Source organism: Pogoniulus pusillus, chromosome 35 (genome assembly GCF_015220805.1).
Source record: "Pogoniulus pusillus isolate bPogPus1 chromosome 35, bPogPus1.pri, whole genome shotgun sequence".
NCBI lineage: Eukaryota > Metazoa > Chordata > Aves > Piciformes > Lybiidae > Pogoniulus > Pogoniulus pusillus.
Window position 1 is genome coordinate 9,200,375 of NC_087298.1, and position 11,667 is coordinate 9,212,041.

Sequence of the window (11,667 nt, forward strand, 5' to 3'; positions counted from 1 at the left end):
CAACCTCCTCTTTTTCAAACTAAACAGCCCCATCTTTTCAGTTGCTCTTCATCAGATGTGTTCTCCAGGCCTGTCACCAGCTTCATAGCCTCTTCTGCACTTGTCACCCATGTGGCAAACAGGGTAGGGCTGCCTCCTCTGCACATCTGCTTGTAAAGCCTTCTGCAGCTTTTCAACATTATGGACAGGCAAAAATTTCCTTTGCAGCTCTGCACAATTTCCTTTGCAGCTCTACAGTTAGAGATGTGTTTTATCAGTTACACATACTGGTTTCCAGTAGCCTGTGAATGTCCATTCATTTTCTACGGGTATGAAATCTGGGTGTTCAACTTCCCTGGCTGTTCTGCCACTTGTCTGCAATCCCATCTTGATGAGTCTCACCTAGAAAACAATGTGTGCAGGAGTTGTTGTTACAGACTCCTACTGACTCCCAGTGGGGCAGAATTCTTCGCAATAGATTTTGCATGTGGCCCGGTCCCTTAGCGGCATCCTTGGGACAGCATTGTTCAGAGGAAGCCTTGCCTGCGTTTGAATAGCGCTCGGAGTGCCAGGAGGAAGAGTGGAGGAAAAGGAAATGGGGGAGCTGCTGGTTTGTCTCGCATTCACATCAGATGACAGGAAGTGGAAATGGAGGTTGGCTGCGGTGATCTGCGCAGCACGGTGGGGCCACATCTGTGTGAATAGCTCCCAAGCTCTGGCTAGCCCCAGGCGTTGCCATAGTAAAGCTTTTTACGTGTTCTCACTTTGGGTTTTTTCCCGAGGCTTTGGGGTTTCCGTGACAGGTCTTCCTTCAGTACTGAAGTCCTCTTGGCTTGGAGAGCTACTTGCAAAGTTACTGTTAATGCCCTCACTGTAACAAATCTTAATCACAGCCTGAAAGGTTTTACCATGCCAGACTTTGGTTCTGAGTTCTTCCATGGAGAGTGGGTGACCACCAGCTGTCAAAATTGCATGGGTGGTTGGACAGTGGCATTTGCATCATGTATGGTCTAAATAGTCTGATAAAACAGATGGTGTAGGTTGCTTTTAGGCTCTTGTTTTAAAGGAGCAACTACTACTTCGCTGCCCAGAAAGTATTATGTGAATGCAGAGATTCTCAGAAAACAGACCCACAAAGATTCCTTTGAGCAGGGCAGCTGCAGAGGTTTGTTGCTCCTAATAGAATGCAGTCATCATTGCCTTTCCACTACCTCTGTAACTGCCAGCAGGGGTGCAGCATTTTGGTGGCAAGGACTTCACGTTCATAGTGTTAAAATTGCAAGTGTTTTTTGCAGCAGTATATTTACAGAAACAGACCTGGGGTGAGTTTACATATTTTGGAGGCTTTGGAAGTTCAGTCTGTGGGCTTTTGCGTGCATCATGTATCTCCACAGACAGGGTTTTGCCTGTGTGTCTGTGACCTGCCTGTGGCTAGGTTGAGGTGCAGTGGTGAAACTTGGATACTGTGTAACCAGCTCCCTTATTCCCTCCCTGTTCTTGCTCTTCTATGTCCTTTTGCCTTCTGAGCAGAGCCTGAGGGTAGGTGGGCCTCTTGGAAGACCGTGTGCTTCATCCGTCTTCTGGAAAGCTTCCATAATCAATTACAATGTGTTTATGCCCCTGGGAGCTAACTTGGCCCTTCTGCATTGCTCCCCTGAACACTTGCTGCACCTTCACCTCTTTAAAAGTGCATATCCTGAATGTCCACCGTGACCCATCCTGTGGGATGACTCACGTTCCTGGAACTTTCTTGCTCCTGAAGCTTAACAAAGGGCTAAAGCCCTTTTCAAACATCCTATCAGGCTTTATTAGGAAAAATGTTGTCTGCTTTTCCTATTTGGTCTGTCCCTAAAGTTGCCTGGTGTGTTTGGCCATCTTGAACTGTTCTGACCATTCACGCCTGGTGCTCTGTCAGCACCTCTAGTTAGCCTGGAAGGCTTTCAGAGCACTGAGTGTTACCTTGCAAGCTGAAATTTTGCCTTAGGCTCTGTGACTTGTTAACAAATGCTTTGCAGCCTGTTCTGACTTAAGATCCCCTTACTGGACTCTTAGACAATTTTTAAGTGTTAGAGATGGAGTCAGGCAGTGAAACAGACTCAGGTGTCATTTTCCTCTAGGTCAGCTAGTCTTGTTAAACACTTTGATCCCAGGGAACCACAAAAAGCTGGAAAGAACTTCTCTAGGATTAGATGTGGCCTGTACAACAAATGTGCTCCTTATTTTAAGTTGCTCAGTGCATGATATACTAAGCAGACAGATTTACACTGGCTTTCCCAGTTTTATTAGAAACAGCATGCTTCCCACTGGATGGCAGGAAGATAACTGGCTAAATAAGTGTCTGACTTTCATGTGTGTGTCACTGAAAAACTGTTTGAGGCAGAAGTGCTGGCAGATTTGGCCTCTATGATACTGAGCTCTGTCTGGTGCTTTTTATTTTTTTTCCCTTGCTGTCAATTCCTGGTTGCAGCTTGTCCTGCTTTATTCTTCTGTCTTTCTGCTTTCCTGACTCTGCCAGGCATGGGGGACAGTGGCTGCATCTTTGTAGGATGTGGCTATGACCTTGCCAGTGCACTGATACTGCTTGGAACAGGGAGGGGTTGAGATGAGCAATGTTTGTTCAAGGAGAGGAATACAGGGGATGGAACTGCAGGTGGGTACCTTGAGGCTGGGGAGCAGGAGAAATGGTATTGATACTTGAAAGTGGATATGATTTAGAGAGATAGGAAGCAAAGCCCTCCTGGCCATAGTATAATTGTCCAAGAGCCAACTGTTAATATATATTCTGCATGCTGGCACAGCTGGGAGGAAGGTTTTTGGTTAGAGCAGTGGCTGACAGTGCAGCTAGGAGCTGTGGCTGCTGAAAGCTGTTGTGCAGGGCACCCTCCTCTGAGGGTGTTTGGAAATCGATGTGTGGCATAACCGCACTGCTTATCTCAGACTTTGAAATGTGTCTGTGTGTTTTAGGGGGTACCTCTCGATCTCTTCACTTTCAGAGTGGTGAAAGCTATCATAAATGTCTTTTCTCCTCTTCAGATACCACCTTCTCAAACTGCTCCAGAAGTTTGGCAAAGTAAAGCAATTTGACTTTCTCTTTCACAAGTCTGGTGCTCTGGAGGGGCAGCCGAGGGGTTACTGTTTTGTGAACTTTGAAACCAAACAGGTATGTTACTTCTGTCTAAAATTCTGATTTAAATGGCTATCTTCTTCCCACATCTTTTTTTTTTTAATATTAATGTAAAATTAAAACAGGAAAGCATAAATTAAATACCTTGTCTGCCCAAACTCACACTTAACAGCTCCACTTTGTGACTACTCCTGGAAGTAGCAATAGTGATTTCCTTTCTCCTCTCCTGTCTCTTCCTGAGTCCTGCTTTCTAATGCTAATCAGAAAGGACTAGTTTTTTAGTGAGCTCGTGGAGTCATCCCATGGAAATGCTGTGATCCACACAGAGATCAGCCTAGCAGACCACTTAAAATCAAGACCTGCTCTGAAGTCCTCCTAAGTTTTCTTTTGACTTCATGAATGCATAAACACCAACTTGTGTTACAGTGCCAGATGTACAACATGACACATCTGCAGCATGCTGGAGTCAGCTGTTCTGGTGTGTCCATTTGGGCTTTTAGCTGTTACTACAAATCAATATTGCAATTCATGCTTGCCTGCAATATTGAATTGTAATTACTTTGTCACAATCCTGCCAGAGTCATTTGAAAGTTAGGAAGAACAGTGTCTTTGGAAATGGCTTATGGTTGTATGACCTCATCATTCTGCTGTACAGTTGCCTGAAGGATGTCCGAAGAGCCCTGGCACCGTACATTAACTCGAGAATAAAGTATTCCTTGTAAGGTGACACAGCATTGCAACCTAAATCTTCAACTGCTGTGAATCAAACTTGATGGGAATGTCCCAAAACTGAGATTCCACTACTGAGCTTAGAGTTGAACCAAGTGGATAATGATCTCAGTGCACACAAGCAGGATCTGGAATAAGCAGAGAGGTGTTAATGAACCACTTGTAATCACTGTAATGGGTCACAGTATTTTCTAGAGAAACTCCTGGTGCAGAAACCTCCCTCAGAATGCTGCTCCATTGGCACCTCTGGGATTTTCAAAACTCATTATTGTTTTCCTCATTTCCTCTTCCAATCCAAGTGAAGGAATAAGCCAATAAAGCTGATAAAATTCTGGTTACTTGGATGTTGAAGTCTTCCAGAGATATTCATGGGCTGGGATACAATGGGATAAACTTTCTTTGCTGCCAGTGAGCCGTGCTTAGGGAAGACTGAATAACACAGAGCAAAATCTCTCTCCATCTGAGCCAGTTTTGACTAAAGAGGTGGTTTGTTTACTGAGCTCTCTTCCTGTGCAGGAAGCAGAGAAGGCGATCCAGTGCCTCAATGGGAAGCTGGCCCTTTCCAAGAAACTGGTGGTACGGTGGGCACACGCACAAGTCAAGGTGAGCTGCTGCTTGTAAAAGAACTTCAAGTTGCAAAATTGAAAACTCAAGAAACAATTCTTATCAAAACTATCTTAGTCAGGCAAGGTAATTTCAGTCTGTTTTAGGAAATGCTATTAGGAATCTACTATGTCTCTTCTCTACCGAAGGTGTGCTGGATTAGCTGTAAGAATAGGCCATTTAGCCTGATGTTCTTTGTAAGGGAGTTTCCAATCAGAGCACTGTGAACTGATTACTTCTATAAATATCTATGGTTTAACTTTTCCCAAAGTTACTGAGTGATTGGCTGAGAGTTTGACTCCTTCCCTTTTGTGGCATTGCTCCCTTTTTGGATGGGAGAAGCATGGAAATTCCCAATTACTTTGTTACTTTGTTCTACTTCTGAAAGCACTTATGTGGCAACAGCATTAATTGCATCTGACTTTAAAGCAATGTATTTCATATCTTGGCTAAATATCCTTTTATTGCTTGCTCTGCTGCATGAAACATCAGTTTTTTTCATGTGAATTTAGTACTTTTCTGGAACATCCTTGTTTCAATATTTAAAAATTCTCATTTCTCCTGCAGTTATTTACAGTCTGGTACTTGATAAATCAGCTTATTTTGAATAACTTCCTTTGCAGAGAAGTGAATTTGAGGGGAGGCAAGCGAGACCTGCCTGTTGCTGTTTTCCTTTGGGTAGTTTGCTTTGAGCCTGTGCTGATTATCCTACGAGCAGCTTTTGACCTTTTCTTTTATCAGTTACACTAGTGCATCTGTTTTGGATGCTGAGGAAACCCAAACAGGTATCTTTTTTAAAGGAGACCATGTTGTTTTAATTATTGGCTTCAAGGGCTCCAGGCTCTTGTCAGCACATCCAAGCTTGGCCAAATCCAGCCTCCATTTTCTTTAGCTCTGCAGCTACTGGAGTGCCACGTCCTTCCGGATGCCTGAAGAGTGATCAGGCCATAAAAGTAGTTTCAGCCAGAGGAGTGAGTGTCTGCTCAGCTGGGAGTTCAGTGGGTAGCTGAGTGCGTGGCTGTCCCAGGCATGGTGAAGAACATGCATAAATAATCAGTTCAGTTTGCATGGCATTTTCTAACCTGCTAATGGAAAGATTTCACAGCACAGATCTTTGGCTTATCATAACAAGTGTTTATTTTGGACATTGCCAATGCCATGTAAGTAGTTTTAAGATGAGTGGCCAAAGCTCACCAGCCACTGTCAGTCTGAGCAGCTTTGCTGAAAAACAAGCCTGACCCTGTACTAGGTGAAATAAGGAAGCTGAGCACTGCAGATAGTTCAGGAGGCCCATTGCCCATGGAGATGACAGACTCACAAGAAAGGAGTTGGTTCCTAACAGCTCTCTTCTTTTTTTTTTTTTTTCTCTCCCAGCATTGCACAGGTGCAGGTAGTTGTGTGCTTGGCTTAACCTTCTAGCTCTGCACAAAGTGTTAGGGGACAGTAATTAGCTTAAAATTTCCCATCTCTTCTTCATGTCACGTATAGAGGGGAATGAGAAGTGGTAAGACAGGATGAAGTTTAAGGATCATAGAATGGTTTGGGTTGGAAGTGACCTCCAGGGTTGGACCTCTAGTCCAACGCTGCTGCAGTGAGCAGAGACTTTATTCATTGGATCAAGTGGCTCAGGGTCCTGTTGAGCCTGACTGTGAGTATCTTCAAGGATAGGGCCTCAACTAACCTCCCTGGACAACCTATTAAGTGTTTGGTATCAGAGTTTACATTCCACAGTGGTTGGGAGTTGTTTCAGTGTTTGGCCACCAAAATCATTCCTAGCAAAAGCTTCACGAAGTCTGAGGTGATGATAATTCAACTTTAAAGCACATCTGTAGGAAAAAGTTTGTAATTCCATCTGACTTCAATCCTTGGTCTCTTGTTCACAGAGATATGATCACAATAAAAATGACAAGATCCTTCCAATTAGTCTGGAGCCATCTTCCAGCACAGAACCCCCCCAGTCTAACCTAAGGTAGGAGATGGAGTGTGTGAGAGGTGACTGAACTGTGAGAGTGGCAGGGACCAAACTGCTTTCAGGAAGATCTAGAATTGCTGGTGTTATGTTTGTGTTAAAAATCTAGCTTGGGAGAAAAGCTGTTTTCGGAACAGCTTCAGCTCTAAATTTCATATGGGACACTTTAGACTTAAATTCATCCTCTAACATGGGAATCTACTAGGGCAATAGGGAAGAAAAGAGATAGGGAGAGGAATTGGGAATTGCAGTGTTCCAGCTGCTTTAGCCAGAATGTGCTTTGCACATCTTTGTATGAAATTTGTTGAGAGGCCTTTGTACTTTACTAATTTGACTAAGCAAAATACTTAAGAGCAAGTGTTTCTACTACAGTGGCAAAAGACTAAAACAGAATCCCAGCTAGTATTTCACAGGAAACTAAAGTATTTTTTCTGCCAGCATTAAGGCTGATAGGTCTTCTCTGTGGGATGTGGTTAAGTTCTGCAACCTCTCAGTTTACCTAAAGCACGTTGTGCTGCTTTGCTAATTCAGTTCAGTCAAAAGGGTGCGTGATTTTCCTGCTGTGGTCTGTCAGTGGAACCCTGCAAGGAACCAGGGCTAGGGATAATGAATTTGCCTACAGATAAAATGAGCTTGGGATTAAGAAGTAACACGCAAGGAAGTAATGAGCAGAGTCATGCAGATGCTGAGCTGTGTCAGTGGCATGGAGGAGTTGGTTTAGTGAGGATGGGTGCTGCAAGAAAACGCAGCAGAAAAGAGGATGTTCCATGGTTCATACCCAATGGAAGGTTGTGAATAACAAAAGGAATTTGGGGTGTAACCTAGGATAGCTTCTCCCTTTGGGATAAACCCTGCTAATGCTGAAATAATGTTTCTTCCTGACCTAATTAGAGTCTGGGGTTTTCCCATCCCAAGCGGTCTTGTAGCTGGGAGGAAGTCTGGCTTTCATTTCTCTGCTGTTTCCAGCAGCCTCATCTGAGCAGTGCTCTGCTGCACATGCTCAGACCTCTTTATATGACATCATTTTACATGAAGTAGGAAGCCTTGTTGTGTTCTTGTCTCTCTCAGTATCCTCAAGAAAGTGCTGAGTAGGTGCAACGGCTGTTATTTTGTGGTGCAATGATATATCTCAGAGGAGCTGAGGTTTGAAATGAAGTAATGTGGGCTTTAAGCAGTAGATTCCTGCTTATGCACGCAGCACTGGGGGCTGCCTGGCCCCTCCTCGTGTGACTGAGTATTCGCATGTCAACAAAACCCCTGGATTGCAGCAGTCAGATTCCATGCTGAGATCAAGCTCACTTTCTCTTCTGCTTTTCCTCTTTCCAGTGTCAGTGCAAAGATAAAGGCCATTGAAGCCAAGCTGAAAATGATGGCAGAAAACCCAGATGCGGAATACCCTGCAGCACCTGTTTATTCCTACTTCAAACCACCAGATAAGAAAAGGACTACTCCTTATTCCAGAGCTGCCTGGAAATCCAGAAGATGATGCTTATGAATGGATAATGGTAGCAAGAAACACTGCTTTGTACACCCTGGAGTCCTCCAATGCTTTTGTACTTTGTAGAGTGAGAAGGATGCTGCCACCTGAGCAGAACGCCGCTGCACGGAGCACAGCGGTTTGTGACACCTTAGGTGGTCTGCTGAATGCTCCTCACTGCCGGTGCAGCTCACAGCTGAGTGCTGTTCAGAAAAGTAGGTTCCCTTCAAAGCCTCTGATGAACATGCAGACAACCTCTCGTTAGTGTGCATTCATTAGCAAGATTAGAAACAGTAACCAGTCTGTGGAGTAAAGCACATCCAAAAATACTCCATTTAACTGATTACTTTTTAAAGTATTTTTGAACAAAGTATTCCGATTCCTGTTTTTAATGGAGGGGAAGCACTTGGTTTTGATTAACATTCTATAGTCGCCATGGAAAACTTTATCATTTCAATAAAACTCATTTTAAATAGATTTTGCAACACTTTTAGTAACTGTGCATGCAATAGTTCATATGCACCAAAGCAAACTTCTTTTGCGTTTCCATTTCCAAGCTTTAAGGTGTTTTATGATCATGATGCAGCACAGGTATTTTTGCTGTCATTTAGGCTGTAGGTGTGTACCTCTGTGTAGGAATTAGTGTATTTATATACCACTGAGGTCTGTGCTCTGCCCTAAGCTCCAGAGCGCAGCCGTAGCATATCTCATGTTTGCGTTCTGTAATCCCCTGCAGTGGCAGCTCTTCAGAAACCAGATGTGACAGCGTGAGAATAACACTGCAGTCTCTGAGACATCTGTCAAGCACATGACCTAAGCATTTGCCCACCAGCCAGTCCAACTTCTGGTTTTCACTGGCTGGTAAAGGTGGTCACTTGGCCCTTGGTGTAAATTGTTTGTGGTTAAATGGTTCTGCTGCATGCTGAGGATCGTTTGCACAGGGTGCTTATTTTACAGGTCTGGTGGGCAGCATTTTGCTTAAATGCTTTGATCTGCAGCACATTCTTCTCCGTAAACATTTTCTGCAAAATTGAAATACAGGGGAGAACCTTGCCTGGCAGCAGTTCTGAGTACACACAGTGCTGTGAGTGCATGTGCAAGGGGGCTGTTGGAGAACATGTGTGCTCAGGGTCTAATTTTTTGCTGCAGTTTGCTCTCTAGCCCTGGTAGTGGCGAATCGTCACCTAGTTGTTGACTCTTGCATTGCTTCCCCAGGCTAGTTAACAGTGGTCTCCAACAAGAGGAAAATAAGCCTCTGGTTTCTGTACACAGGCCTTGCTCACTGGCATAGCAAAGTAAGGTTTGTATTCCTACAACGATGCACCTACCTCTGAGCAGAGCATGCTTCCTGCCTCTGAACCGAGTGCCTGGAACAGAGCTGTGCATGTCTGATGGACAGATTGTTAAAAGGCTGAACTGTTCAAAAGTAGGCCTTGTGCTGTTAAATATTTGCTTTCTAGTTTTTGGGTACCTGAGTAAATAGAAAAGTAGTGTCTTTGAGAGCTTGTACCCTATGAATGTCAATAACACCAGTTTACATTCCTGCGTGAACAGCTGTGTTTTGTTCTTGCGTGGTCTAAGGTTTGTAGTTCTCTGGGGCTGTATGGTATTTAGCACACCAATCAATTCTATTTCTATTAGGATATAGAAATCTAGATTCAAATCAGGTATGTGGTTGTCTTCCTGTCAGAAACATACTTTGCTATTTATTTGTATTTAAATACAATTTGTTGAAATTCTTATGGCTCCAAATAAACATTTGAAATGCATGTTTTCCTCCAGGAAAGCGAGGGTGGTGAGCAGGAAGTGAGGGTGGTAAATGCTTGGCATCAGCTGAAGTCCACTGACACAAATGTGGGGACAATAGCATCAGTCTTTAAAAGTCGTTTTATTTTTTGTGCTGCCACAGTCACTAACAGAAGTGCCTTGTCTGTCACTTGGCCAGACTCAGACCTGGGGGAGCTTTGTTGCAGGTTGGTGTTCGTGTCTGCCGCTGCTGCCGCCTGGCAGGCACTCATGCTGCCTGTGCATCCCAAGAACTCTGCAGCTTTCCCAGGGCCCCAGCAGTGGCAGAGCAGCACATCCAGGGAATTTCTAGCCCTTGAGCTAGGTGGGGGTAAATGTTCAGCAACCTTTTTTTCATCATCATCAGCATATCACAATACACATTTGAAGAAGTGTGGCATCGTGCAGTGGAGGGTGCAGCTGGCTGTAGAGCTGTAAGTATAGATGCTGGCAGGCTGGTGGTGGAAATGAGAGCTGGGCTTGGGCCCAGCTTCCCAGTGGAGTCTGCAGTCAGTTCTTGTCTCCAGCGTTCAATCCTGTTCACTTAAAGGTTTCCTTGCTTCCCCTGCATTTCCAGCAAATCTCTGGGACAAGGTAATGGTACCAAGGAAAATGTTAACAGTGTTTATGGTATAGGTTTTTCCTCAGCAATCTTCCTACCTCGGTTGGGACAGCTATGACATCATGTCTTCGCCCACAGGAACGCATCAAGCCTCAACTCTTGGAGTTCTGGTTGGTTGCTCAGTGGCATAGTCTCCTTGCCACTGCCTTGTTTGAGCTCCAGCGCTGCGGTAAGGAATGTAGTAGAGTAAGAAAGGGGATGAAGTTGGTATTGAGACCTGTCACTCCACTACTTTTCGTTTCAAGTACTGCTCTTGGTGCAGGTAGCAGCTTTGTACCTCACATTCTGAAGATCAAGCTGCTTTCAGCTGACAGAGGAGGGGAAACTGACTACCTAGAGGGCCAAAGAATGACAGAGGCTGGGTCACACTGTTTCTGAGCCCGTTCTGATTGTGGCCCCTGGAGTGCCTGGTCTGTAGTTACGAGAGCAAAGAAAAGCATCAGTGTTATGGTGTTGTGCCATGGCTCCTCCAGCCCTGTATCCTGCTTGGATGCAAAATATAATCCTGATCGGTCTACACAGACAGCGTTCATGGCTGAGTCCCTGAAAACTCCTACGTGTTTCTTCTGGAGCAGCTGGAGCTGATTCAGAACCTGCCAGCGTGGATGGGTGGTTGAAATTGTCCTTTCTCAGCACTGCTCCTCCGCACTTGTCCGTGTGCCCCGTTGCTCTGCAGAGCCCGGGAGTGGCTGGCAGGCCCTAGGCTGCCTTTCCGAGAGGTTTCTCGGCCTTTCTTGCAACCTCAATGTTTAAACCTAATGTCTTGTATTTATTCTAAAATGGCTTTCATCTGATTTCCCTCTCGGTTAACAATTTAGCTGTCAAAATCAATAACAGCGAGGATCCATCCCCGGCCGCCATCAGCTCACGTTACCGTCCTGCAATTACCCCGTGGTGGAACCGCTGCCGGGGCTTTGCCGGGGAATTATCAGGTTACTAATGAAGCCCGGGCAGAGGCGGGCGGCCAGACGCCGCGGTGCTGGATGCACCCGATCCCGCCCCGCAGGCAGCGGGGGGGAGGTTCTGGGGCCGCGGCCGGTCCCGACGGAGCGGGGCGGTGCTGCCCGGGGCCGCCCCGGCCCGTACGCCCCGTCGGGGCGGGCAGCGCCCGTGCGGCTAGGGGAGGACTGGGCCAGACCGGGGCCACCCCTCTACCCAGCCCCCACCGCCAGTGCCGGTGCCGCAGGTAGCGGGGCACGGCGGGGCGGGCAGCCCCCGGGGCGCGGCGGGGGGGCTCCGCTTCCTGCCCGGCCCGCGGCCGCCCCCGGCGGGGGAGCGGGGCCGTCGCGGCTCCCCGCCCTTCCTGCCGCGGCCGCGGGACGCGCCGCCCGCGGGCACGGAGCGCGGCAGCGGCGGGCGGAGCGGGGCGCGCCCGCCCC

General features: G+C 46.3%; 1 protein-coding gene across 1 annotated transcript in view; it reads left to right on the top strand.

Annotated features, from left to right (window-relative positions):
* The window catches only part of RBM18 (RNA binding motif protein 18), a 12,856-nt gene extending 3,424 nt beyond the window's left edge, over window positions 1-9,432 (top strand). Inside the window, exons 3-6 of the mRNA XM_064171455.1 lie at window positions 3,013-3,139; window positions 4,349-4,435; window positions 6,319-6,404; window positions 7,731-9,432. Of these exons, the coding sequence (XP_064027525.1) occupies window positions 3,013-3,139; window positions 4,349-4,435; window positions 6,319-6,404; window positions 7,731-7,890 (460 nt within the window). The 3' untranslated portion in view covers window positions 7,891-9,432. The remainder of the gene's footprint in view (window positions 1-3,012; window positions 3,140-4,348; window positions 4,436-6,318; window positions 6,405-7,730) is intronic.
* Window positions 9,433-11,667: the final 2,235 nt, after the last annotated feature.